The following is a 27,739-nucleotide window of genomic DNA, read 5'->3' as shown; positions in this document are numbered from 1 at the left end:
TATTCAAAATGCTTTCTGGTAACTTAAATTTTGCACTACATTATGGTCATACTGAATGCTAGTCAGGGACATGTAGTCTGAGCAACTAAATACTGTAGATAGTTTTAATCTGTTTACTGGCTTTACAAAAACCAAGACATGTTAGGATTTTTGCCAGATTAGTCAGCAAAATTATACTTTCAAATTCATTGAACACTTATCACATGGCTTCTCTTATGTTCATTCTTGGCTTTGTTCAACTTTTTTTGTGTAGGAGACTTTGACATTGCTTAAATCTGTGAAGGAGATTTCTTTCCTTTTCTAGCAATTTTATATCATGGCTGTTGAGCCAATATGAGTTTCTCTCATCCATTACACTCTTACTTGGCATATACATATCTGAAATATATTGAACAATACTTTTTAATTTTGTCAGTTGATACTCTACATTTTTGTCCCCAGAGATGAATGTTTAATATTGATCACCTGCATGATCTGCAGTCTGTCCCCTGTGTTCACTTCTTAAGCAAACATATGTTCACAACTTACCATTCTTTTTAATACCTACAGTCATTGTTGCCATAACACTCACATGGTCACAGATTTCCTGCTCTGCTACACCATACTTGAAAAGTTTGAGTTTTTTAATTACAAGGAAATCTTAGGCTGCAGATATAATCATACATTGTAAATAATCAGTATTTATTATCCAAAGTGTTGTGTTGTTAAAATGGAGGCAAATAAATGTAGTTTATGATATTATTTATTATGTTATTATTAATTTCTTGTTGCTATGCAAATTTGAATAATGCTGAAAGCTGCATTTCATTCGCAATGTCCATAAATGAGTAGATAACTGTTAATTTCAAGTGGAAATGTTGTTCTTCGTATAAATAACAATGAAAATGAAGATGAAGAAGATAATGTTAAATATTGAGCTTGGAAGAATGATAACATAAGTTAACTGTGACAGCAATATGTGTTATGTCTGGAACTTGTGGTGACGGGCAGATGTGCAATATTCAAGCCAGAGTGTCATATTCACTCCTCCCCACCTCCCTCCCCTGTCCTTTCTTCCTCCATAATCTCAACACTTACACCAAAATCCATTTCATCTGGTCCTTCTCAAATCAATGAGCCACCCTCCTACTAGATGTCAATCTCCACATTTCAGGTGACTTCATAAATATTTCTGTTCATATAAAGTGTTCAACCACCAGCAGCACTTCCAGCCATCATCAGTTCCACATCAAAAAGTCTCTTCCATACAGCTTCGCCCCATGAATGCTGCATCTGCAATGGAAGGCAGGAGTTGTCGAAATGTAACGATAACCTTCCAGAACCTTTATTGACAGATAATATCCTATCCAGCTCATTCATAAACAGATCTCCTATGCCACATTGTCCTCAAGTGCCAGTAAACCTGGTAACCAATGCCCAACAGCACTCTTCCAATTACACAATATCACCTCCTTAAAACGTCCAACAACATCCTTCTCCAGGGCAATGTCATTCCCTTAGGTGAGGGATACCCTATGCAAAATCTTGCCCACATCACCAAAAGTAGTGATCAGCCATCCATCCAACCTACAGAATATCCTTGTCCATCCCTGTTTCAGTTGTGCTTCGTGTCATACACACGAGTCACTCCCTTGTGGATGACCCAGCCACAAGACTTCTCCCATACACCCGTTCACCACCTCCTATCACAGTTCTGTTACAGACATTTCATACCTTGTAAAAGGCAAGAATGTGTGTAAAAGTAGCCGTCTTACATGTCATCTATGTTGCAATTACTGCACAGCATTCTATGGGGGCATGACAGGTAACTCACATGGGTGGGTACTGTCCAAACTGTGGTGAACTGCGAACTTGACCATCCAGTTGCCAAACATCCTGCACACTGCCACACAAATGACTTCCCTCTTTCCTGATGAGGCAACAGTTTGTTGCGAAAGCTTGAATTTTGTGTGTATGTTTGTGTGTCTATCGACGTGCCAGCACTTTCGTTTGGTAAGTCACATCATCCTTGTTTTTAGATATATTTTTTTCCCACGTGGAATGTTCCCCCCCCCCCCCCCCCCCTCTCTCTCTCTCTCTCTCTCTCTCTCTCTCTCTCTCTCTCTCTCTCTCTCTATATATATATATATATATATATATATATATATATATATATATATATATATATATATAATGAGGGAAACATTCCACGTAGGAAAAATATATATAAAAACAAAGATGATGTGACTTACCAAATGAAAGTGCTGGCAGGTCGACAGACACACAAACAAACACAAACATACACACGACCTGCCAGCACTTTCATTTGGTAAGTCACATCATCTTTGTTTTTAGATATATTTTTCCTACGTGGAATGTTTCCCTCATTATATATATATATATATATATATATATATATATATATATATATATATATATATATATATATATAGTTATGATTTTTGAGACTTTATTTTTATAGATCATGAATTTTCTGTGTATGATATAATTAGGGCTGAGAATCTAATATGTATATAATGATAAAGTGTAATTGTAGTTAATACAACCATTATGGTTATAATAGTTGTTATGTTATTTTCTATTAATGATTGTATTACAATTCATTTTGGTAGAAATCCAAGGAATGGCGGTAAACCACCTAGGGATAGTAGAGATAAGAATATTATGAATTTAATTTCAGTTTTTATATTTCTGGCTGAATAAATTTGGTTCATAAAAAATAGATTTATTTGCTTAAATAATAAGACCATAATTAATCTTAATAGTGAATAAATAAAAAAGTATAGTTCTCAGATGTTTTCTCTAACTGTTAGGGATCTGATTATTCACCCTAAATGTCTAATTGAGGAATATGCTAGAAGTTGTCGTAGAGATGTTTGATTTAAACCACCTATTGCCCCAATAATAACTCTTAGAATGATAATTGTTCAAATGAAAGTTCTTAGTTGAATACAATAAGATAATGCCATTATTGGGGCAATTTTTTGTCATGTTATTAGTGTTAAACAGTTATTTCATCTCGAAGCTCCTATTACTTCTGGAAATCAGAAATGAAAGGGTGCAGCCCCAATATTTAATAATAATCTAGATCTGATTATTATTGATGGAATAAATTCTGTTTCTCATCTTATTGGATACTTTATTTGAATCAACAAAATTGAAAATAATAGTATTGTCGATGCTATTGCTTGGACAATAAAATATTTAATTGATGACTCATTTATTATTATATTTTTATTTCTTGTTAGGAGCGGAATAAATGAAAGTAAGTTGATCTCAAGTCCTATTCAAACTCCAAATCAGGAGTTTGATGAAATGGACAGGATCGTTCCCATCATTAATGTTGATAGGAAGAGAAGTTTTGTAGAGTTGTTGGTCATTAAAAAGGAGGGGATTGATACCTCTATAAATGGGTTATGAACCCATTAGCTTGTTTAGCTTACCTTTTTACATTAAGGTGTATGATGCACGTTAGTTTTTGATACTAAAGGAGGTAGTTTAATTCTGTCTTATGTAATTCTTAATGAAGGTAATTTTTATTTACTTGATTTACCCTATCAAGGTAACCCTTTAGTCAGGCACTTCGTTTATATTTAATATACAAATTAAAATTTTTTTTTAAAAATTTGTTTTTGTATTATTTTGGTTATTTCTAATTAATTTATCTCGTTTCGGATAATTTGAATATATATATATATATATTACATTTAATTAAATTTAAATACCTATAATGTTATTTTATTATTATTAAATGATTATTTTAATACATTTATTTACCTAGGATTATAGCTACTTATGTTTTTAGCTTAAAATAGGTTATTATATTATAAATTATATAATAATATGTAATTTAATATTAAATATTATTATAATTGGATATAATAAATATAATTAATAATATTTAATATTAAATATTATATTAATATAAATAATTATATTAATTATGATAATATAATTATATAATTAACTATAATTAGATTATTTAACTAATTAATATTTAAGTTAACTTAATATAAAGTTAATTTTATATTAATAACATATTACATTAATTTACATAATTGTATAAAATATATTTATTATATTATTTAATCTTTCTTTATTAATAGTGAAAAGAAAGAATATAATACATTTATTGGTATACATGTTCCATATTAATCTTTATTTATACATAATAGAGAAGTTGTTGTGGTCATTCGGAGGTGCGTTTCTTTTTTTTTGTCATTTTTTGTTTTCTTTTCTTTTTTTTTCTTTAAATATTTGAATCTTTTATTTTTTCTTAATTTTATAAATTTTCATATTTCTTATTTTGTTTCCAAAAGTTTTATTCTTGCTTGTTTATTCACTTTTTCTTTGCATTATATGTAAGTTTTGTTAAACTAAATGTTCTTTTTGCGGTAATTTGATTTAATTATCAAGTGATTTTGGATTTAGCAATTGATTTAGTATCGGCATAATTCGTGCCAGCAGCCGCGGTTATACGATTGATACAAGTGAATATTATTGGTTAAAACAGTTGTTTATATTTTTAGGGTTAAAATATAAATTTGTAAGGTGAAATGTTAAAATTTATTTATTGCTCTTTTTATGAATCTGTGAAATTTAAATAATAAACTAGGATTAGATACCCTATTATTTTAAATTTTAATTATATTTACCAGGGTACTATTAGTTAATGTCTTTAAACCCAAAGAATTTGGCGGTATCTCATTCCATTCAGAGGAACCTACCCCGTGATTGATAATACACGATTTACTCTACTTTATTTATTTGTTTGTATATCTCCGTTATCAGAGGATCTTTTTAGAGTTATAATTCTCAAGATTTATAATTATAAAGTATTTCAGGTCAAGGTGCAGCTTATAGTTAAGAGGAGGTGGGTTACAATAGATTTTTGTTTATAACGGATTTGATGGTGAAATACTATTAATGAAGGTGGATTTGATAGTAATTTAATTTATTTAATTTAACTGATATTGGCTCTGAGGTGTGTACACATCGCCCGTCGCTCTCATTATTGATTATTCTATTTATTAATTAAATGTAGCTTCAATTTAGATGAGATAAGTCGTAACATAGTAGATGTACTGGAAAGTGTATCTAGGAAGAGTTTCAAGATATAACTTATTAGTAAAGTGTTTCATTTACACTGAAAATTTTTCTGTGCAAATCAGGATATCTTGATTATTTATTTTATTACATTTATTTTTTTTGTTTATTTAATTATTTAATAAAAATAATTTTGTCGAATTTTGTCTTAGTATATTTTGTAGAATTGATTTTTTAGATTATAGTTTATTGGTAATGTAATTGTTTTATGAAATATTATTTTGAATTTTTTAAAGTAGATTTTATTTATTGTACCTTTTGTATCAGGGTTTATCAAAATTTTAGTATTTACTTTACTTTTCTCGATTTGGGTAGATTTATAAATAATTTATAGTTAATGTATCATAATTATTATTAAATTATTTATAGAAATGAGATGTTAATCGTTTCCTAAGATATCTAGTTTCTTAAGAAAAAATTTAATTTTTTAAAGTTAATTGTTTTTATTTAATTTTTTAAGTATAAATATTAACTTATTTATTCTTTAAGGGGTAAGCTTTGAAGTTAATAACCTGTAATTTGTTTTATAAAATATAATAGTAAGCTTTAAACCAGCTATCTTTAAGATTACGTTTTAGTTCATTATTTTTTATTTTGATTTTATAGTTATTTTAGGTTTTTTATTAAGATTATTTATTTAATTTTAAAATTTTTGTAATAATGATAGAATTAGTATATTTATTTGTATATAATTTTTACCTTGTGAATTTATTATAAGGAACTAGGCAAAATTGATTTCCGCCTGTTTATCAAAAACATGTCCTCTTGAAAATACTTTGAGGTCTGGCCTGCTCACTGAGCGGATTTTTAAAGAGCCGCGGTATTTTGACCGTGCAAAGGTAGCATAATCATTAGTCTCTTAATAATAGAGGGAAACATTCCACATGGGAAAAATATATCTATATATATCTAAAAACAAAGATGATGTGACTTACCGAACGAAAGCGCTGGCAGGTCGATAGACACACAAACAAACACAAACACACACACAAAATTCAAGCTTTCGCAACAAAATGTTGCCTCATCAGGAAAGAGGGGAAGGAGAGGGAAAGACGAAAGGATGTGGGTTTTAAGGGAGAGGGTAAGGAGTCATTCCAATCCCGGGAGCGGAAAGACTTACCTTAGGGGGAAAAAAGGACAGGTATACAGTCGCACACACACACACATATCCATCCACACATATACAGACACAAGCAGACATATTTAAAGACAAAGAGTTTTGTGCAATTAATACTATATATATATATATATATATATATATATATATATATATATATATATATATATATATATATATATATTGTCTGCTTGTGTCTGTATGTGTGGATGGATATGTGTGTGTGTGTGCGAGTGTATACCTGTCCTTTTTTCCCCCTAAGGTAAGTCTTTCCGCTCCCGGGATTGGAATGACTCCTTACCCTCTCCCTTAAAACCCACATCCTTTCGTCTTTCCCTCTCCTTCCCTCTTTCCTGATGAGCCAACAGTTTGTTGCGAAAGCTTGAATTTTGTGTGTATATTTGTGTTTGTTTGTGTGTCTATCGACCTGCCAGCGCTTTTGTTTGGTAAGTCTCATCATCTTTCTTTTTAGATATATTTTTTCCACGTGGAATGTTTCCCTCTGTTATATTCATATATATATATATATATATATATATATATATATATATATATATATATATATATATATATATAAAGAAAGATGATGAGACTTACCAAACAAAAGCGCTGGCAGGTCGATAGACACACAAACAAACACAAATATACACACAAAATTCAAGCTTTCGCAACAAACTGTTGCCTCATCAGGAAAGAGGGAAGGAGAGGGAAAGACGAAAGGATGTGGGTTTTAAGGGAGAGGGTAAGGAGTCATTCCAATCCCGGGAGCGGAAAGACTTACCTTAGGGGGAAAAAAGGACAGGTATACACTCGCACACACACACATATCCATCCACACATACAGACACAAGCAGACATATTTGAAATATGTCTGCTTGTATATATATATATATATATATATATATATATATATATATATATATATATATATATATATATATATAGGCAAACATTCCACGCGGGAAAAATATATATAATCATGTGAGTCAAGTCTCACGAATTAATGAAATATCCACAGAAGAAAAGTTTGTTGACAAAGAATTGTGGCTGCCATATTTGCTGAAAGTAACCACTTGTGATGTTTATCTGTGGGCTGTCTAAAGGGAAATCTGTACACAAATAACCCAATAATGTTATAAGACTAGAATAAAAATATTCATAATGAAACTCTGAGAACTGATCTGACAGAATTGTGCAAAGTGTACTTTAACATGTTACGACAAGTGCAAAAGTGCTTTGAAGCACAAGGAGGCCATTTTCGGCACCTAATGTAATGTAAATGACAAGATCAATTCAGTAAATACAGACCTTTGCATAAGCTTATTCATTATTTCTTTACTATCTAATTATTAGATATTTATGTATTTGTCGTTGTATCTGCCTGTGGTGGGCAATGTTTTGGCATAATTGGCAAGCAGTCTGTACTCAGTGCCATTTTTTCATATGCCACCCTGTATTATGCCTATCTATCTGCCACACATCAGTCTGCTGTAGGTGAGTGACTTTTCCTTATTTTATGTATTGTTCCACCCAGAATTTTCCTGCTATAAGTTTTTTCTATTTCTGAAGTTGTTATATCTATTTTTTAATTTTATTTTGAATCATAAAGTTTCCATATAGCTATGTCTTCCTTTTTTATTTGAACTGTAGTGTTGCAATGTACTTTTCTGTGAAAAGCTTGACACCATGTGTCCTTTTGTATAACTAACAACTTTATTATTTTGAAGTTTCATCCAGATAGTTTAAAAGTTTTATGTTTATTTATTGCTTACTTAGCCTGACCAGATTTCGGCCTTAAGCCTCTCTCTTACATGTGGCCAGGAATAACACATACAAAGATACCACAAAAACATTCACAACAACAACAATAATAATAACTGACAGTAATAATAATAATAATAATAATAATAATAATGTTCTTTACTATACAGATAATCATTTTGAGAATGCAGCTGAGTTATGTATTGGTACAGAGAGGATTTTGCTTCATTGAGACCAATAATAATAATAATAATTATTATTATTATTATAGCAAAGGACATTAAGAATGATGAATATTAGTTTAGTATGTTTGATGCCATGTTTTGTTTTATTTACTTTTAGTTTAGTTTTAGTTATATCATGTTCCATAGACCATTTTCTTGATTATTTTATCGATATGATGTGGAACAAGTCAGATTACAAGATATATATACACACATGAATAGTGTTAATATCATTATTACTAAAATTTTTATTTCTACACATAAATATTGCTAATATTAATATTAATGAAATTTGTAGTTCTACACATGCAACTATATTTAGAGGTACAATTTTTTAACCATTTCTGAAACAGAAACTCTTCCATAGAGTAGAAGGAGTTGTCCAAAAGAAATGATTTTAAGCTAGGTTTGAAACTTGGTCTGCTACCTGCCAGACACTTTATGTTGTTGTGCAAATGTTCAAAACTTTTGTTGCTGAATAATGTACTTCTTTTTGAGCAACTGACAGCTTCAATAATGGATAGGAAAGGTCATTATTCCCTCTAGTGTTGTACGTATGAACATCACTGTTCTTTGTGAATTGAGATGGATTATTTGTAACGAATTTCATTAGCTAATATATGTACTCTGATGGTGCAGTTAAAATACCTAACTCCTTGAAAAGGTGCCTACATGACGTCCTTGGGTGAACACCACTAATTATTCTCACTGCTCTCTTTTGTGCAATCAATACTATATGTCTAAGTGGTGAGATACCCTAGAAAACTATTCCACAAGACATTATTGAGTGGAAATATGCAAAGTACGTTAGGAGGCTGATCCGTTTATTCCCAATTATTTGAATGAAAGTAAATCTAATCTAAATCGAATCTAATCCAAGACTAGCGATTATACGAAGAGCGAAAGAAGCTAGTTGTTTGAGAAGCACAGTAATATGTTTTTTCCAATTCAAGTTGTCATCAATGTGAACATCCAAAAATTTGGAGAAATCTACCCTGTTAACTGAGCCATGTTTGTATGCTGTATCAATTGTCAGTATGATACTATTTGGTGTACAGAACCGGATATAGCGAGTTTTTTCAAAATTAAGGGAGAACCCATTATCTGAGACCACTTAATAATTCTTTGAAAGACATCCTTTGTTATCTTCAGCTGCTTTTTCTGGAATGAAAAAAGTACTAGTTCTGCTTGCTGAACGTAAAGTGGGAGATTATTCACATGAATAAGGTACAGCAAGGGACCTAAAATTGAACCCTGTGGAACTCCCTTTGTGGTAACTCCCCATTCACTAGAATTTACCACCCTCCCAACATTGTTTGTGCTATTCAACACATCGTTTTGCTTTCTGTTCATTAAGTATGATTAAAACCAGCTGTGTATATAGCCTTCAATTCCATAAAACCTGAGTTTTTCTAGGAGTGTGACATGATCCACACAGTCAAATGCCTTGGAGAGATCACAAAAAATACCAACTGGCGATAATTTGTTCATCAACACCACATGAGCTCTTGTTTTTCAGTATATTTATAATTCCCTTAATTTCAGTCGTGGATGTTGGTGCTATTTCTAAAGGCCTAAAGTCTTGGGGAATGACATTTTTAACATTTTTTTTTTTGCTTTTTAAACTGAACCCTTTAACCCTATTTTTGCTGCTATATTCAGAAAGTGATTGTAAAAAATACTTGCAACTTGTGAATTATTACTCACAACATCATCATTTAGCTTTATTGCATTGGTATGCTGTGCAAAATCAGGCTGCCCCGTCTCCCGTTTGACAATATTCCCTATGATGACTAACTGACAACCTCAGCTGCTGACAGGTGTTGTTGTTATACCTCGATGTGGACAGCTGAAAATGTGTGCCCCGACCGGGAGTCTCACGGGAAGCGTGCAAGGGATAAGTCCCTGCAGTCGTGCTATTCATCTGTGTCCTCGGTGGCTCAGATGGATAGAGCGTCTGCCATGTAAGCAGGAGATCCCGGGTTCGAGTCCCGGTCGGGGCACATATTTTCAGCTGTCCACATCGAGGTATAACAACAACACCTGTCAGCAGCTGAGGTTGTCAGTTAGTCATCATTTATTTCAGGGAAAAGCTGCACAGTCATCAACAATAACTGTTCTTTCGAGAACAAGTTACTGTCTTTGTATATAAATATTCCCTATAGTTTTAATTTTATTATCCGCATTATTAATTTCTGTCAGAACACACAAGCTACTTGACTTCTTAATAACTTTGTAAGCAAGTAACGTCGGATCCTGACTTATTCTGGCCTGTCCATATATTACCCTCTTCCTCTTACACAATATCTTAAATCACTTAGTAATCTATGTCTTACTTGAATTTGTAATGGCTTTTTTGGATAACATTTCTGGAAAGCAACTCCCAAATGTTGAGACAAATTTACGGTGGAATAAATCAGAAGTGGAAGGGATAAAGAAAGAGGAGAAGATTGAAATGACAATGACACTGGGTGTTAGAAAAGAACAGAATTTAAATCAAGAGCTCTTCTGACAAGGGGGGCCGGACAAGTTGTAGGGGAGACCGGTGATGGGAGTGAGCTGTAGGCTAGTAAATGGAAGAGATGGCTATTGTGGTAGAAGGTGGGCCATTAGCAGTGTTTTGCAGTTTGGAAGGAATTTAATTTCTGTGATATTTTGAGGAAAATTATTCCAAAGTGTGGTTCCTGATACAGACAGTAATTCTGAGAATGTGGCTGCGTTATGCATTGGTACAGAGAGGATTTATCTTCATTGAGAACAGTTGTGCTGTGTTGTTCAGGAAACAGTGTAAGTGTTGAAGATAAATAAGAAGAAGTGCAGTGATTGAGAAGACAACAGAGCAAACTAGAATATGATAGTCTCTATGCTTATCAGCACATAGCCATGATAATTGTTTGTAGGCAGGAATGATATGGACAAAATAGTATACATCACAAATGTATCATACACAAGTATTCATCACAAGTTCTAGTAGCCTGTGTGAGCTTGTGTATAAAAGTCCTTGGAGAATTGCATTGCCATAGTCAAGTGTGAGAAGTATTAGGCTTGAAAGGAAATACTTCTTGTATTTCTATAGTGAATGAAGTGACACTGACACCTTCATACACGCTGCACTTGTATGTTCAATCCACTCTGACGTTACTGTAGCACCACAAAGTTTTTTAGTTAAGATAGTCCAAATACTCACTTTTTTAGTTAAAATAATACAGTTACATGATAAATTATTTACAGGGTGGGACCATTATTGGTTCAGCCAGATGCATGGATTTTAAAGAACGAGAAGGACGCTTAAAAGCTGCTGCTAACTTGGTGGACAGAGGAATTACCAATCTGGTGGTGATTGGTGGTGATGGATCATTGACAGGTGCTAATCATTTCAAGACAGAGTGGCCTTCTCTTCTGGAAGAACTTAGCAGTACAGGTGAAATCAACTGAATACTATTTAATAGTAAAATTTATTTTGGTGTTATTTATTGATATTATCAAAAGTCTTCAAAACTCAATAGAATATTTGATTTAATGCTTATCAGAGACACATGGAGTTTACTATACATGTGTTATTGTTTTTTTTATTAGTCCATCTCTTTTCCCTAAGATTCTTTGAGAACTAAGGATCCACTCTTTATCTTCAAAAACATGCACACACATGCGCTCGCATAACCACACACACACACACACACACACACACACACACACACACACAGAGAGAGAGAGAGAGAGAGAGAGAGAGAGAGAGAGAGAGAGACAGAGAGAGATGATAGATTCTCTCTTTCTCTCTCACTCTCCTGATGGGCTCAGTACGGGATGAGTGGCAGAATGGGTGGTGAATAGTGGAATGGGTGATGGGCTCATAGAAGAGACGTGCATTGGGGAGAAGAGGGCAGGGGATTGTGCAAGAATGTGATGGGCTGCCACCCCCACCCCCCTCCACCCCCCACCCCCACCCCCACCTCTCTCATATCTGTTTTTGTAAACATACAGATGAGACTCTCTCTCTCTAATGCATTCTTCATTCCTGTGATCCCCCTGGCCTCAGTCTCTGCTTGTTCCGTCCTCCACATACCTTAAACATCTCTCTATTTTCACTTTGTTCCATCTTGTGCCCTCGTAACACCACCACTGCTGGTTTTTTAGTCCACCCCAGCTCACCTGCAGCTTTCTTATCTGCTTTTGTCATCCTGCAATTCTGCATTCTCCATCTTTCCTGTCTTCCACCATCATGCTATTTTCTTAGACTTTTTCATACCAACCTCCTATTCTGTGTGTGTACCAGCCACCCCCCGCCCCCTACGCACAATTACATATTAGAAATCAATACCCTTCTGCTGCTGGCTGTGCCTCTTCTCACCCCATTCCTCATTCATCTCCCTTCTGTCCCATAGCTAAGTTCAAAAATTGCCCAAATTATACTGCAGTGATTGGGGAGTGGGTGACTGTGTGTAAGTGGCTGTGTACATGTGGCTGTGTGTATGTGGGGTTTGTGTGTATGTGTACATAAGGATTTTGTTTTCACTCACATGTAAGATTTTGTCTGAAAGTTCAAGTAGCACTCACCCTTTGGAATGCATCTATTTACTATGAGTTGTTTACTCTATAAAGTAACAACTATATTGTACAAGATATTGGTAGAACATCCACATACAATAATAAAAATGAGTTTTTTTTTTTTTTTTTTTTTTTTTTTACATTTAGGTATCCCTCTTCTGTTACCTTCCAGATACAAATTTGTGGTAGTGATGATAGACACATATAAGAGTAAAACAGGGCGTATACGACCCGGGACAATTGGGAGATCCGGGAAAAACCTGGGAATTTTTTAATCTGGGAGAAAAGCGGGAAAAACCTGGGAACTTTTTAGAATTCCAGGAATTTTTCATTGTTTTAGTTTTCAGTAAAATTGTAACTTTGACTGGCAAGAACCAATACTCTAGCCAAGAATATTACTGTATCTCGCTACTGCAGAATAATACTGCAGCAATAAAAAACGAACGAGAGAAAAAAAAGAAAATAAAACTTAAGTTGCAAAGGAAATACACCATATACAACAACAAAACACAGTGCTCATACAAGTGTTTGCTGACAGCAAAATGTGTCAAAGGCTTTAGGAAGACTATGCAATGTTTCATAACAACAAATTGCCTCTGATGAACGTGACATCACAACTGTTTACATTAGATTCGTTTGAGAGGTTGTCAGCGAGCTTATGCGCATGCACACTTAAGTCACGTTTGAGGAGTACCTTCTCCCATTTCTGGCTACAGAAGTGTGGCAGTGAGCAGTATAAGCAACAGCAGCAAGCAGCCAGATGCTATCCGGAAAAATTTTACTGGTGCGCCTAAGCTGCCAGATTCATGTATACGCAACAGGCCCGGAACTAGGTGGCGGGGGCAAACAGGGGTATCTGCCCCGGGTGGTAGTTTCAGAGTGGGGAAAGGGGGCCAAATTCATACTGAATGCGTGCATGGTGTATCTGATGTCTCTGCCAGGGGAATCCCTGTCTCATCTAGAAATAAACTTTCCTGCAGACCAAAGGGGATGGGTCTATACGAGCTGAGTGGAATAAAGCCGAACGGGTGAATACCAACCGCCATTTATGTGGTTCATTGGGTTTGCAAATGATCAGCGTTGTTATAAATACTAGCGAATTCCATAGATTTAGACTACCAGAGTGGAAATAAATAACTAAAACAAATAACAGGCAACAAATATTGCGTATTGTCTCTTCCGTGTATCCAAGAAAAGGAAATTTTGACAGAAAATATTTGGCTAGACCACTACACTACTAAGGGCCAGTTGTACAGTCCCTGGCTAGCAGCCGCTAAAGTTCTATTCTGGGAGTAGTGCGGAAAACGCATCATACGAATATGTAATAATGCCTAACCGGAGAATAAATGCGGGATAACTAAACCGATGATTGTGGCAGGGTTACTGAAGTTAACCAGAGAATAAGTTTTGACACTGGCAGGAATAGTTACAGTATTAGTGATGACAAGATTGTTTGTTAGAACGAGGAAGGAGAAGAAACAGGGATCCTCACAAATTACGGAAGAATATGACGATTCCAAATTTATATAAAAGTTTCATACTACTACTTTTCGATCTAATGCTTCAGAAGCTAGAGTATGAATGAAATGTGAAACTATTTCCTAACATAAAACTTTTTGCTTGTAGTAGGCCTAGGCATTTGATATAGGTACTTCGTGAAATATATTCCGTCGTGTTAGAAAAATGACCATTTGTTCTAAAACAGATTCGTCTATTTGGTGTGTGTGACAAGCAATATTAGGCAGGCCTATTTCATTTTATTTAGCATTGACAAAATACACATAATCAGATCGAGAAACCACACCAGCCTTGGGTACAATTTGTATTAACAGCTTTTTTAGTATTACAAAACATCATTTCGTTTTTTCAAGTGGCAAAACATTTGATGAAGTTTGATGAGATAATAGATCCTTTCACAGAAAGGAAAGGACACCATGTAAAGCTGCAGCAAGGTTAGAGAGAAAAAAAGCTGGGACTTAACGATTGAAGAAATGTGTACTGTCTTGCTTGTCACTTGTCTTTACTCCTTTTATGTATCCTATATTTAATTTTATGTCTCACAAAACAGCAAGTTATTAGCTAATAGGCAGTAAAGACTGCAAATTTGCTAACGAGTTCTTGTTCTGCCAGTTACAAATAATCCCATCCAGTATTAATTGCGAGATTTTTTTAAAAAGGGGCTGGATGTCAAACCAGCTGACTGGGAACAGGAGAGGCACCACAGGACATTTTAATTTGAATATAGTTTGATGACTAGACCACGGATTTTTAGGTCGTAAAAAAGTGTGTTTTAGGCACCTAAAATAGGCTCCTTCAGTAGTTCATTTAGGCTATATAAAACCTAAAATAGAGTCTAATAAAAATGATGCAGAGAAAATAAAAATAAATTAAAATACAAAGTGTTGACAGTATGAACATCTTATTAGTCATTAAAACAAGGAGAATGAATATTTACATAGTTACAGAGCACAGCAATCTACAACATTAATGTTGAACATAACTCCAAATATTTTTGACTTCCTGCAAGATAAAGATCTCCGTAAAAAAGATGTGGCAGTGGTTTAATTAATACATTCATAGTTCCACATATTCTGACCATAGTTGGCTTCACGATAAATAACCAAAATCTTTTCTTGGTTTTCCAGTGAAAAACTGTGGTGCTTGTCAGTCAGAATCAATTCATACGCTGAAAAAGAACTTTCTACATCAACAGATGTGACAGGGGCGTACTTCATTTTCGGCACATGTTGGACAGGAATGCTGCAGTCAGGAGTGCTGGATTTTCCACTAAGTATGTCGGCAGCTGCACACAACTCCTTCAGACCAGTGTTCTTCTGCAAAACCGTTTGCATTTTTGCCCGTACTTTTTCCCCTACTTCACCTGGCGCTTCATTAATTTTCATTTTGACTTCTTCAAGCAAAGAAATATTGTCATAAATAGGTCTCCTTGAGCCTTTTAATTTTGAAATTATTCTTGCCATAAATGTGTAGTGGGCCCTAATGTAAGATAAGACCCGTTTTAAAGAATAATCTTTGAGTAACTCCATTGCTGCAGTTACGGATGCAGCATCCTCTGGTATATTTTCAACCACCTTCTGGACAACTGAGAGATGCGTACTATAGTTTTCTGCTGCTATCAGCCACGTGCCCCAGCGGGTGACAACAGGCTCTGGCGGCAATGGGACATCTGGAAGCTGTTCTTTGAATGCCTGTATTCTTGATGGTGCCTTAACAAAAATTTTCTTCACCATAGATATTACTTTATTTACTTTAGGAAATTGTAGCCTTACTTGCTCTGCTATGCGGTTGATCCCATGCACTACACAAGTTACGTGCAGCATCAATGGGTAGAATACTTTTAATAGTTGAAACGCTGCTATCATATATGCAGCAACGTCAGTGACGGCCAGAAGCACCTTATTCTCATCCACTCCGTTTGGGTATAGCACCTTAAGCCCATTGTTCACAAACTGTGCTATTGTTTGTTGGTTAGTTTTTGCAAGCTATTTTGAGTAAATCAAATGAGCCCTGGATGGAGCATCTGGATCCAGGTTGCCAATAATCAGGTTTGCAATGTAACGGCCAAGACTGTCAGTAGTTTCATCCACAGAAATCCATATACAAGATTCTCCAACATCTTCTCGGATTCTGTGCAATGCAGTATTGTAAGCTGAATCCACATAATTCTTACGTAAAGTTGACCCTGCAGAAATAGACTGATGGCAGTACTTCTCAAGAAAACCTTTGAAAATAGGCTTTTCTAGTTTCCGAAAGGGGATGTTTGCTGCCACAAATGCATGACACAAATCACTGCAGAACTTGTTTTTTTCGGAGGATTCACCAGATTTATTGGTTAAAAGAGTTTGCTTCAATTTTTACTTCCGTTCAACATTAGCTTTATGTGCGATTCCATCTGCATGCTGAGTTAAGTGAGATTTCTTAACACTCGAAACCTAATACGAGAGAAAAGGAAACGCAGCTTAGAGTCACATATAAAGAATATTTCGTATTACTAAAGGATAGCGATAAAAAAGAATCCTAAGTGACAGGAAAATAAGAAGTCTAAGAAAAGCATCAACTAACCTCCTTGTTGCATGCTTGGCAGAAAATAATTTTCCCATCTGTTGTATAATGTGGAAAATCTTGCAGCCACTGTCTTGTATTAGTAGACTTTGAACTAGCTGTTCTCACACAGAAACTAGTGCATGGGAGCGGTAGGGGAAGTACCGTACTCGTTGCTGGACATATGGCACCTGACAGATGGCCGCCCCTTCTGAACAAGCGAATGGAATCTACTGGTGGTTCAGATGAAAACATCTCACTACTGGCAAATTATTTTTCGAACCGGAAAATTCACGTATAATACCTTTCACGAAACAGAGTAGTTTGATAGGACTGCCTGTAGACAGCAGCGAGAAAATGCCCGAAGGGCAGTAATTTAGCTATATAGGGCGTCTATGATTAACATTGTGATTTTTTAATCCGTGCTCAGCTTAAGGCCTATGAAACCGTTTCTTTGCGAAAATACACAGCTGGCTAGAATCCTACGAACGAAATATTTTCAAATATAGCATTTAGTACTCCCACGTTCGATTCTAATGTGTAATTCAAATCTTTGACTGGTTCCCATTCGCTCACCGAAGTTAAGCACTGTCGCGCTCGGTGCGTACTTGGTTGGATAACCATTCAACCGTGCCGAGTGCTGTTGGTAGTAAGGCAAGCAAAGGAATTGTAAACAGTCTCTAACGACCTTCGCCTTCGACGAGACGAAAAGCCCTAAGTTTACTTCCTTTTTCTAATCTTTGAAAACACAAGAACTCTATGTCAGATTAACGAAATAGGTACTTTTTAGGATGTTGATGCTGAAATAGGCAAAATTAGGCATCAACATCGAAATACGCAATTTTAGGTCCTATAGAACTAACAGTATTCAGTTTAGTTAGTCATGAAACGCATAAGTGCCAACTTATATGCAAATTGGAGCTTAAGGAAAAAAATAGGTTTTAACCTAAAGATCTGTGATCTATTTTTTATATATGAATAATAAAACATCTATAAAGAGTATTTGATATTAACAGGGATAGTGATATAAAAAAATAAAAGAAGACCGAAGTGTTAGGCAAATACGAAGCATGAGCGCATATCAACTAGCCACCTTGCTGCACGCTGGGCAGAAAATATTTTTTTCCATCTGTCGTATAGTGTGGAAAAACTTGGAGCCACTGTCTTATATGATGAAATAGGCACTTTTTAGGATATTAAAGCCGAAATAGACAAAAATAGGCACTAACGTCGAAATAGGCTTTTTTAGGTCCTATAGAATTAACGCTATTAAGTGTAAATAGTCATGAAACGCATAAGTACAAGTTTTTATGCAAATAGGAACTCAGGAACAAAATAGGTTTTTACCTGAAGTCCGCGGTCTATTGATGACACCCATTACAAAATATTACATGTTTGAATTCCACAGAGCGAAATGCAGAGACGTGCGATAGAAGAATGCTGTGTGAAGAAGCGTGGCACTGCACTTTGGCATACTTAAGACCAAATAACATGTCTTACGTTCCCTCAAACATATATGTTTTATGTATCACACTCTTCAAAAAGATGTGCCCTACAAAATGAAGATATTTTATAAAAGTCGATTTTTTTTAATTTTGGGCGTCCAACCTCAAACGCTTGAGAGAGGGGGAGCGCCACTATCTAGTATTGCACCGGTTTGGAAATATCGTAGATCCAGACCTGATGCACAGAGCAGTCTGCGTTGTAGTGGGGAGGTGGTAGTCTCCACGTGACCCCTGTTTACGTTAAGTGATTTTCCTGTTTCCTCTTTGTTTATTGCTCTCACGTCAAATGAAAACAAAATGGATGTCTTGGCCAGGAGCTATCAAGTGAATTAAAATACATTCACATAATTACGGGAGGCTAAAATACGTTGTTCGTTTCAGATTTTATTTTGTTTCCACCTTTCTGACAGTCAAGCGTTGATCGCCTTGCAGAACAATGAAGTTATTTTTGTCAGTTTGTTAAAGAAATTTGGCTTTTGTTAATCTTTTCTGCTGAGGCAGTCAATTTGTTTGAAATGAAGTGCTTAATTCCACACTATTGGCTAGTTTCAACTGTTAGCTGCATTTCAAGTTCATGTTTTCATCTTCTAGCACATATGACATTATGCCTTAATAAAGAACCAAACATTAGGTAATACAGTACTGGTACTCCAAGAAAATTTACATCTGAATCTGGACATACGAATGAGCACTTTAAGCCGAATGATGCATTATAGTATGGTTCACAAAATTCCCATGCTCTTGGAGTAATCCCTAATGTCTTGTTTCTTTTATGACATAATGTAAGATCTTTCAATGTTTTACACGTACGAACGTACGGGCTTCCTGCATCATTGTTGCTGCGCACGTGTGGTGACGCCTGTTATCTGGCGCTCTTTGGCAACTGCTGAAACGAATCTATTTCTAACAGGTCGCGGGAAAATATTCCGAATGGTTCTTTGAAAAGCATTACTTTCAAAGTAAATTTTCTTTTACGCAAGAAGAACTCTGTGGGCGAATGTCCGATGAATTTCTTAAATCACAGGGCGTTTGACTCTAATTCAAAAATCATAATTTGAGGACGACCATTTACAATATTTTCGACCCAGGAAGATCAGACTTTTATGTCATTGTTAAAAATTTTACTTGCACTTTGTGTGATATATTTTAAAGTGTAACATGCACTTGACAGTGATGTTGCTCTTGGCTGACTACATCATGTGTCCTATGCTCTGAATATCCTCTGTCATCAGCTGGCGAGATCATTTGTCATGAGCTACGACTGGCTTACAAAAGCACATCACAGTCTCTATTCAGTCCTTCGGAAAGTAACGTGTGGTGTTTGGAATTCATACTTTCGTAATACGAAAATATGCAGTGTACATGTTGCTGCACATCAGACATCTTTCCAAAAAGTGTTTTTTCCCCTGAGTTTCGTTCTCTAAAGTGCCTGGAAATTCTACGCCGGTGTATAAAACCACAACAACTGAAAGGATTGATAAGTTTTACAGTTCTGAGGAAAATTATACTGTTACTTAACACGGAAAAAGTGTATTTTCATCTGAGAGAAAGTGTATTTTTAACTGGGAAATCTGGGAAAAATCCGAGAATTTTTTTTTCTCGTCCACGTATACACCCTGTAAAAGCAATACACAGACCTAATAGATTCTTCCTTGAGTAGGAGAGAAGAACATATTGGGAAAAATTAAAAGAAAGGGTAGGGCACTCAGACCCCAGGATGAGACAAGGATAGACAAAGATGAAGGGGGAGGCAGCAGGGAGAGTGGTACATTAATAAGAACTGTGCCACTTGAGTCCTGAGATGATAAGGATGGAATGAGAAGTAAAGATAAATTAAGATGAAGAGAAGTGAACAGCACAGTTAAGAATTAGGTTAAGAGAAAAGAAGGAAAGAGTCATAATATACATAAAAATAGGGAGAAAGAACTGTTGGCTAATACTTGTCTTCAAGAGGCAATAGACTTACATAAAAGTAAAAGCGACTCACTATCTAGCTTTTGGAACTAATAGTCCATTCATTGGGGAGAAGAGGGACATTGTTTGGGCAACTTAAAAAAGAAGGGAATGGAAAGGAGGGCTTGGGAAGGGGAGGTAAGGGAAGGGAATGGAAGGGAAGGGAAGGGATGGGAAGGGAAGGGAAGGGAAGGGAAGGGAAGGGATAGGAGAGGAAGGGAAGATCATTCAGGCCCCAGGATTTATTACATGTGGGTCTCTCTCTTCTGGGGCCCTTAGTGGTCTGCCAAGCTCTCTCCTCCAGTGTTCTGTGAAACAAGTATTGGGTGGGAGGATCCAAACAGCCCATGTGTTGTACCAAACACTCAGATCCCTTGAGTTATGCAACTGGGTATTGGTCATCCACTAAGACGAGCAGTTCTTCAGTGGCCAGTCAAGCACTAAGCCAGTTTAGTGGTGGTAATGCCTAAAAGACATAACTTAGTTGATAAACAACATATGTTATTTTACAATTTGCTCTGTCTTTAACATTGTCACATTCTACCAGTGGTGGGACTAGAGCAGATGGTGGTGTGTGAATGCGCAGGACAGATTTTACATTGGGGATGATAGCACATACCTTACGATACCTTGTGGTAGGGATAATGGTTGGGAATGTCATAAGATTTGACTAGATTCTTACAGAGGTTAGGAGGGTGACAGGAGATAAGAATGGGTGGTGGGGGGAGGATTGAGGAAGTCATAGCGTTGGTGGAGTAAAGCATTGTGGCATTCAGGGTCTAAGTATACAGGGTGGTCCATTGATATTGACCAGGCCAAATATCTCACAAAAAAACTACAAAGAACAAAACTCGTCTAGCTTGAAAGGGGAAACCAGAAGGCGCTATGGCAGGCCCGCTAGATGGCGCTGCCATAGGTCAAACGGATATCAACTGCGTTTTTTAAAAATAGGAACCCCCATCTTTTATTACATATTTGTGTAGTGCGTAAAGAAATATGAATGCTTTAGTTGGATTACTTTCTCCGCTTTGTGATCAATGGCGCTGTAATAGTCACAAACGTATAAGTGCATGGTATCATGCAACAATCTGCCAATGCGGATGGTATTTTCTTTGTGATACATTACCCGTGGTAAAATAGACCATTTACCAATTGTGGAAAAGGTCAATATAATGTTGATGTGTAGCTATTGTGATCAAAGTGCCCAACGGCCATGTGCTATATATGCTGCTCAGTATCTGGATGACATCATCAAAGTGTCCGGACCATTTGCCGGATAGTTACGTTATTTATGGAAACAAATGATGATGCCCAAGTAGGTATTATAGCTGCTGTCGCGGCTAATCCGCACATCAGTAGCAGACAAATTGCGCGAGAATCGGGAATCTCAAAAACGTCGGTGTTGAGAATGCTACATCAACATCGATTGCACCTGTACCATATTTCTATGCACCAGGAATCGCATGGCGAGGTCTTTGAACATCGTGTACAGCTCTGCCACTGGGCACAAGAGAAATTACGAGACGATGACAGATTTTTTGCGCGCATTCTATTTAGCGACGAAGCGTCATTCACCAACATCAGTAACGTAAACCGGCATAATATGCACTATTGGGCAATGGAAAATCCATGATGGCTGCGACAAATGGAACATCAATGAACTTTGCAGGTTAATGTATGGTGCAGCATTATGGGAGGAAGGATAATTGGCCCCAATTTTATTGATGGCATTCTAAATGGTGCAATGTATGCTGATTTCCTGCGTAATGTTCTACCGATGTTACTACAAGATGTTTCACTGCATGACAGAATGGCGATGTACTTCCAACATGATGGATGTCCAGCACATAGCTTGTGTGCAGTTGAAGCGATATTGAATAGCATATTTCATTACAGGTGGATTGGTCATCAAAGCACCATACCATGGTCCACACGTTAACCGGATCTGACGTCCCCGGATATCTTTCTGTGGGGAAAGTTGAAGGATATTTGCTATCATGATCCACCGAGAATGCCTGACAACATGCATCAGCACATTGTCAATGCATGTGCGAACATTACGGAAGGTGAATTACTTGTTGAGAGGAATGTCGTTACACATATTTCCAAATGCATTGAGGTTGACGGACACCATTTTGAGCATTTCTTGCATTAATGTGGTATTTACAGGTAATCACGTTGGAACAGCATACGTTCGCAGTAATTATAAGTTCACAAAGGTACATGTATCACATTGGAACAACTGAAATAAAATGTTCAAACGTACCTATGTTCTTTATTTTAGTTTAAAAAACCTACCTGTTACCAACTGTTTGTCTAAAATTGTGAGCTATATATTTGTGACTATTACAGCACCATATACCACATTGCAAAAAAAGAGGTCCAGCTAAAACATTCATATTTCTTTACGTACTACACGAATATGTAATAAAAAATAGGACTTCCTATTTAAAAAAAAAAAACACAGTTGATATTCATTTGAGCCATGGCAGTGCCACCTAGCGAACCAACCATAGTGCCATCTGGTTTCCCCCTTCAAGCAAGACAAGTTTCGTCCTTTGTAGTTTTTTCGTTCGATGCTTATTTCTTGAGATATTTGGCATGGTCACGACGATCAATGGACCACCCTGTGTATAAGGAACAGGAGTGGCCCCAGCACTGATTCCTGGGGCACCCCCCCCCCCCCCCCCATTTGACCATGCCCCACTCAGACCCCACAGCATACTCATTCTGTTCGCCCCAATAGCTGAGAGCTGAGTGGTCAGTGTGACGGATTGCCGTCCTATGGGCCTGGGTTCAATTTCTGGCTGGGTTGGGGATTTTCTCCACTTAGGGACTGGGTGTTGTGCTGTCTTCATCATCATTTCATCCCCATCCAGTGCACAGGTCGCCCAATGTGGCGTCGAATGTAATAAGACCTGCACCAAGGCGGCCGGACCTGCTCCGCAAGGGGCCTCCCAGCCAATGATGCCAAATGTTCATTTCCATTTCCATAGTCATTCTGAACACGTTGGATAATGAGCTTTTACTGTCTGTTGTTAAAGTAAGAGATGAAACAGTTGTAAGCAGCTCCCCATATGTCATAATGATCCAACTTCTGGAGCAATATTTCATGATCAACACAATCAAACACCTTAGTTAAATCAAAAAAGATGTCTAGTGTCTGAAACCTTTTGTTTAATCCATCCAGTACATCACAGAGAAAAGTGAATATAGCATTTTCAGTTGTTAAACCTTTTCTAAAAGCGAACTATACATTTGATAGCGAATTACGTAAATTAAATAATCAATTATCCTTACATACACAGCCTTTTCAATAACTTTAGAAACACTGATGGTACATCGAAATAGGTCTAAAATTGTCTACATTATCTCTTTATCCCTTTTTATAAAGCGTCTTTACTAATGAATACTTTAATTGTCCAGGAAACTGACCATTCTTAAAGGAAAAATTACAAATATGGCTAAGTACAGGGCTAACATGTGCAGCACAGTACTTTAATATTCTGCTAGGTACTCCATCATATCCATGAGAGTCCTTAGTCTTCAGCGATTTAGTTATAGACTCAATCTCTCCCTTGGCAGTATCACAGAGGAGTATTTCAGATATCAGTCTTGGAAAGGCATTTTCCGAGAGAGTTATATGATTCCCTGTAGAAACTAAGCAATGCTCAGAAAGTGATTGTTAAATACCCTACATACAGGGTGAGTCAGGAGGAAAGGTACGTGCTTTGACAGGTGATACCACTGGTGATTCTGAACAAAAAACTTCTAATAAACATATGCCCTTTTCTTAACCAACTATGGGTAAACCAGCGAAAACAGCTAGGAATGGGAAAGGTGCAGGTGATACTGTTATTTTATGGTTTGTTTAATTGTGTATGTTCCCTCACAGAAGATGTTCAAACAGTCCACCGTCAACTTCAATGCATGTTGCTGCTCTTGTAGATGAGTGTTGTGTCGCTGATCGCTCAGTTTTGTGTTCCTTTACCTGGACACAAGCATGTAAAACACAAGCGAGAAGTTTCTCTTTTGTGTCCACTCTGCACTTGTAGACATCTCTCTTCAGCCATTCCCACAAACAGTAATCCAATGGGGTAAGATCGGGTGACCTCAGTGACCAAGCAATGATCCGCAGCGACTCATACAACGACCAGGATATGTTGTGTTGAGATGCTGTGTCACTGGCCATACTGAATGTGTAGGAGCACCGTCATGCTGAAAGTACGTATGAGCTCGTGTTGCCAAAGGGATATCCTCCACATAATCTGGTAACATACACTACTGGCCATTAAAATTGCTGCACCACGAAGATGACATGCTACAGATGTGAAATTTAACTGACAGGAAGAAGATGCTGTGATATGCAAATGATTAGCTTTTCAGAGCATTCGCACAAGGTTGGCGCCGGTGGCAACACCTACAACGTGCTGACATGAGGAAAGTTTCCAACCGATTTCTCATACACAAACAGCAGTTGACTGGCGTTGCCTGCTGAAATGTTGTTGTGATGCCTCATGTAAGGAGGAGAAATGCGTACCATCATGTTTCCAACTTTGATAAAAGTCGGATTGTAGCCTATCGCGATTGTGGTTTATCGTATCGTGACATTGTTGCTCGCATTGGTCGAGATCCAATGACTGTTAGCAGAATATGTAATCGGTGGGTTCAGGAGGGTAATATGGAACGCTGTGCTCGATCCCAATGGCCTCGTATCACTAGCAGTCGAGATGACAGGCATCTTATCCGCATGGCTGTAACGGATCGTGCAGCCACGTCCCAATCCCTGAGTCAACAGATGGGGACGTTTTCAAGACAACAACAATCTGCACGAACAGTTCGATGATGTTTGCAGCAGCATGGACTTTCAGCTCGGAGACCATGGAAGCGGTTACCCTTGACTCCGCATCACAGACAGGAGTGCCTGCGATGGTGCACTCAACGATGAACCTTTGGTGCACGAATGGTAAAAGATCCATTTTTCGGATGAATCCAGGTTCTGTTTAGAGCATCATGATGGCCACGTTCATGTGTGGCAACATCGCGGTGAACTTACTTTTGAAGCGTGTATTCATCATCGCCATACTGGCGTATCACCCGGCGTGATGGTATGGGGTGCCACTGGTTACATGTCTCGGTCACCTCTTGTTCCCACTGACTGCCTTTTGGACAGTGGACGTAACATTTCAGATGCGTTATGACCTGTGGCTCTACCCTTCATTCGATCCCTGCGAAACCCTACATTTCAGCAGGATAATGCACTACTGCATGTTGCAGGTTCTGTGCAGGCCTTTCTGGATACAGAAAATGTTCAACTGCTGCCCTGGCCAGCACATTCTCCAGATCTCTCACCAATTGAAAACGTCTGGTCAATGGTGTCCGAGCAACTGGCTCGTCACAATACGCCAGTCACTACTCTTGATGAACTGTGGTATCGTGTTGAAGCTGCATGGGCAGCTGCACCTGTACACGCCATCCAAGCTCTGTTTGACTCAATGCCCAGGCAAATCAAGGCCATTATTGTGGCCAGAGGTGGTTGTTCTGGCTACTAATTTCTCAGGATCTATGCACCCAAATTGCCTGAAAATGTAATCACATGTCAGTTCTAGTATAATATATTTGTCCAATGCATACCCATTTATCATCTGCATTTCTTCTTGGTGTAGCAATTTTAATGGCCAGTAGTGTATTTTAAAGAAACTCAAGATACCATGTCCCAGTGAGATGGTTATCTAAAACAACTGGACCAATGAGTTGGTCATCAATAATATCACACCACAAGTTGAGTGAGAAACGTCATTGAAAATTTTTTTCCACAGTAGCTTGCACATTTTCATTTGTCCATACGTGAGAGTTGCACGTGTTGTTGATTCCATTGCGTGTAAATGTTGACTCATCAGTGAACAGAATATGTGGAATTAATCGATCATTGCCAATGATCCATTGATGGAATTCTTGGCGGGCGGCAGCATCTCCTTCATGCAGATTTTGTACACTATGTCGATGAAAGGGATACAGACTGTGCTCCTGCACTGTGCATATTATTCATGTTTGTGGAATACCAAGTTGGGCAGCAATTCTTCTAGAGCTAGTAGTAGGGTTGTGTTCCATTACTTGAAGAATGTTCTCAACCACATTAAGAGTTGGTTATATGGGACGTTTGGAGACAACACTTATGCTGGGAAGTGTACCACACTCACGCAATCCATGAAACACTTTACTATTTGGCACTCTGAAATTTGGAAATCGTTGTTGGTATTTTTGCACTGCAGCTCTGGAATTTCCATTGGACAAACACCATGTCAGCATACTCTGCATGTGTGAAGATCTGTGGCATTTTCACTACACAAAACTGTATTCATTGTTCACGTAACAACACTGTAGTGCCATGCACTACGAGAAGCACTGTCGGACTGAGACTTGAGGTACACAACTGCACCATGCACAAGTGAACTGCGTACTGACACAGTTAGTAAGGACGATGCTACACGCTTCCCATTTCTAGTTGTTTTCATTGGTTTACCCGGAAATGGTCAAGGAAAGCGCATATTTTTATTAGGAGATGTTTGTTCAGAGTCACCACAAGTATCACCCCTCAAAGCATATACCTTTCCTGCTGACTCACCCTGTATATCTGAGTTACCAGTAACAGAAATATTTTTACTATGTACTGACTTTATATTGTTGACCTTATGCTACTGACCAGACACCTCCTTCACGACTGATCATATGTTTTTAATTTTTTTCTTGTGAATTAGCTATTCTATTTATGTATCACATACTCTGCCTTCCTAATAACTTTTTTAAGCTCTTTACAATACTGTTAGTAATGGGCTACTGCAGCTCGATTGTGACTACTTCTAACATTTCGATATAATTCCCTCTTTGTTATACATGATATTGTTACGCCACTAGTCAGCAACTCGGGGTGCCTTTCACTGCTAGTACCCATGAGCCACATGCAGCCCACTAAGGGTTTCTTTGCAGCTTGCCAGGAGAGAAAAATCTGCATTAAACTGAGATTCCTGTCCCGTGTGCAACTGAAGTTTCCTACTAGGACTACCTTGCCATTACCCATGCACAGTGTAGACACAAATCAAGCAAACCAAGGTGACATTTGGACCAGTGGCTGGTGGTAGCAACTGGAAAGATATTTCCCATTTATGGTCACTCCAACCAGCCACCGAGTTGAATGTCAAATTGTGCTGAATTTTGGTGGCTTCCTTTGTTTTTAGCTGTTATTAGCAAGATTTGTTGAATTTAGTCACCAATGATGTAAATCATGAATAATTGCAACTATCCTCTGGATATTATTTGCCGTACTAAGTTTATTCATGCTTAATAATTGTTCTGATTTCCTTTTTCTTTTTGCTTTTGAAATTTTTGTGCATAACAAATGCATTTGATATTTTGCTGACACTGCGAAGAATTTTCCGCTGTTACTTGTACTGCACAATAATTCTTGA

At 37.0% G+C, this 27,739-nt stretch overlaps 1 protein-coding gene across 1 annotated transcript in view; it reads left to right on the top strand.

Moving 5' to 3' along the window:
* Positions 1-27,739, top strand: part of LOC126256905 (ATP-dependent 6-phosphofructokinase-like) — a 408,122-nt gene that overhangs the window by 31,820 nt on the left and 348,563 nt on the right. The window contains exon 3 of the mRNA XM_049955523.1: positions 11,440-11,629. Coding sequence (XP_049811480.1) covers positions 11,440-11,629 — 190 coding nt within the window. The remainder of the gene's footprint in view (positions 1-11,439; positions 11,630-27,739) is intronic.

The sequence above is a fragment of the Schistocerca nitens genome, chromosome 1 (genome assembly GCF_023898315.1).
Source record: "Schistocerca nitens isolate TAMUIC-IGC-003100 chromosome 1, iqSchNite1.1, whole genome shotgun sequence".
NCBI lineage: Eukaryota > Metazoa > Arthropoda > Insecta > Orthoptera > Acrididae > Schistocerca > Schistocerca nitens.
The sequence above is the reverse complement of the archived record's forward strand: the minus strand, read 5'-3'. Positions and strand labels throughout refer to the sequence as shown.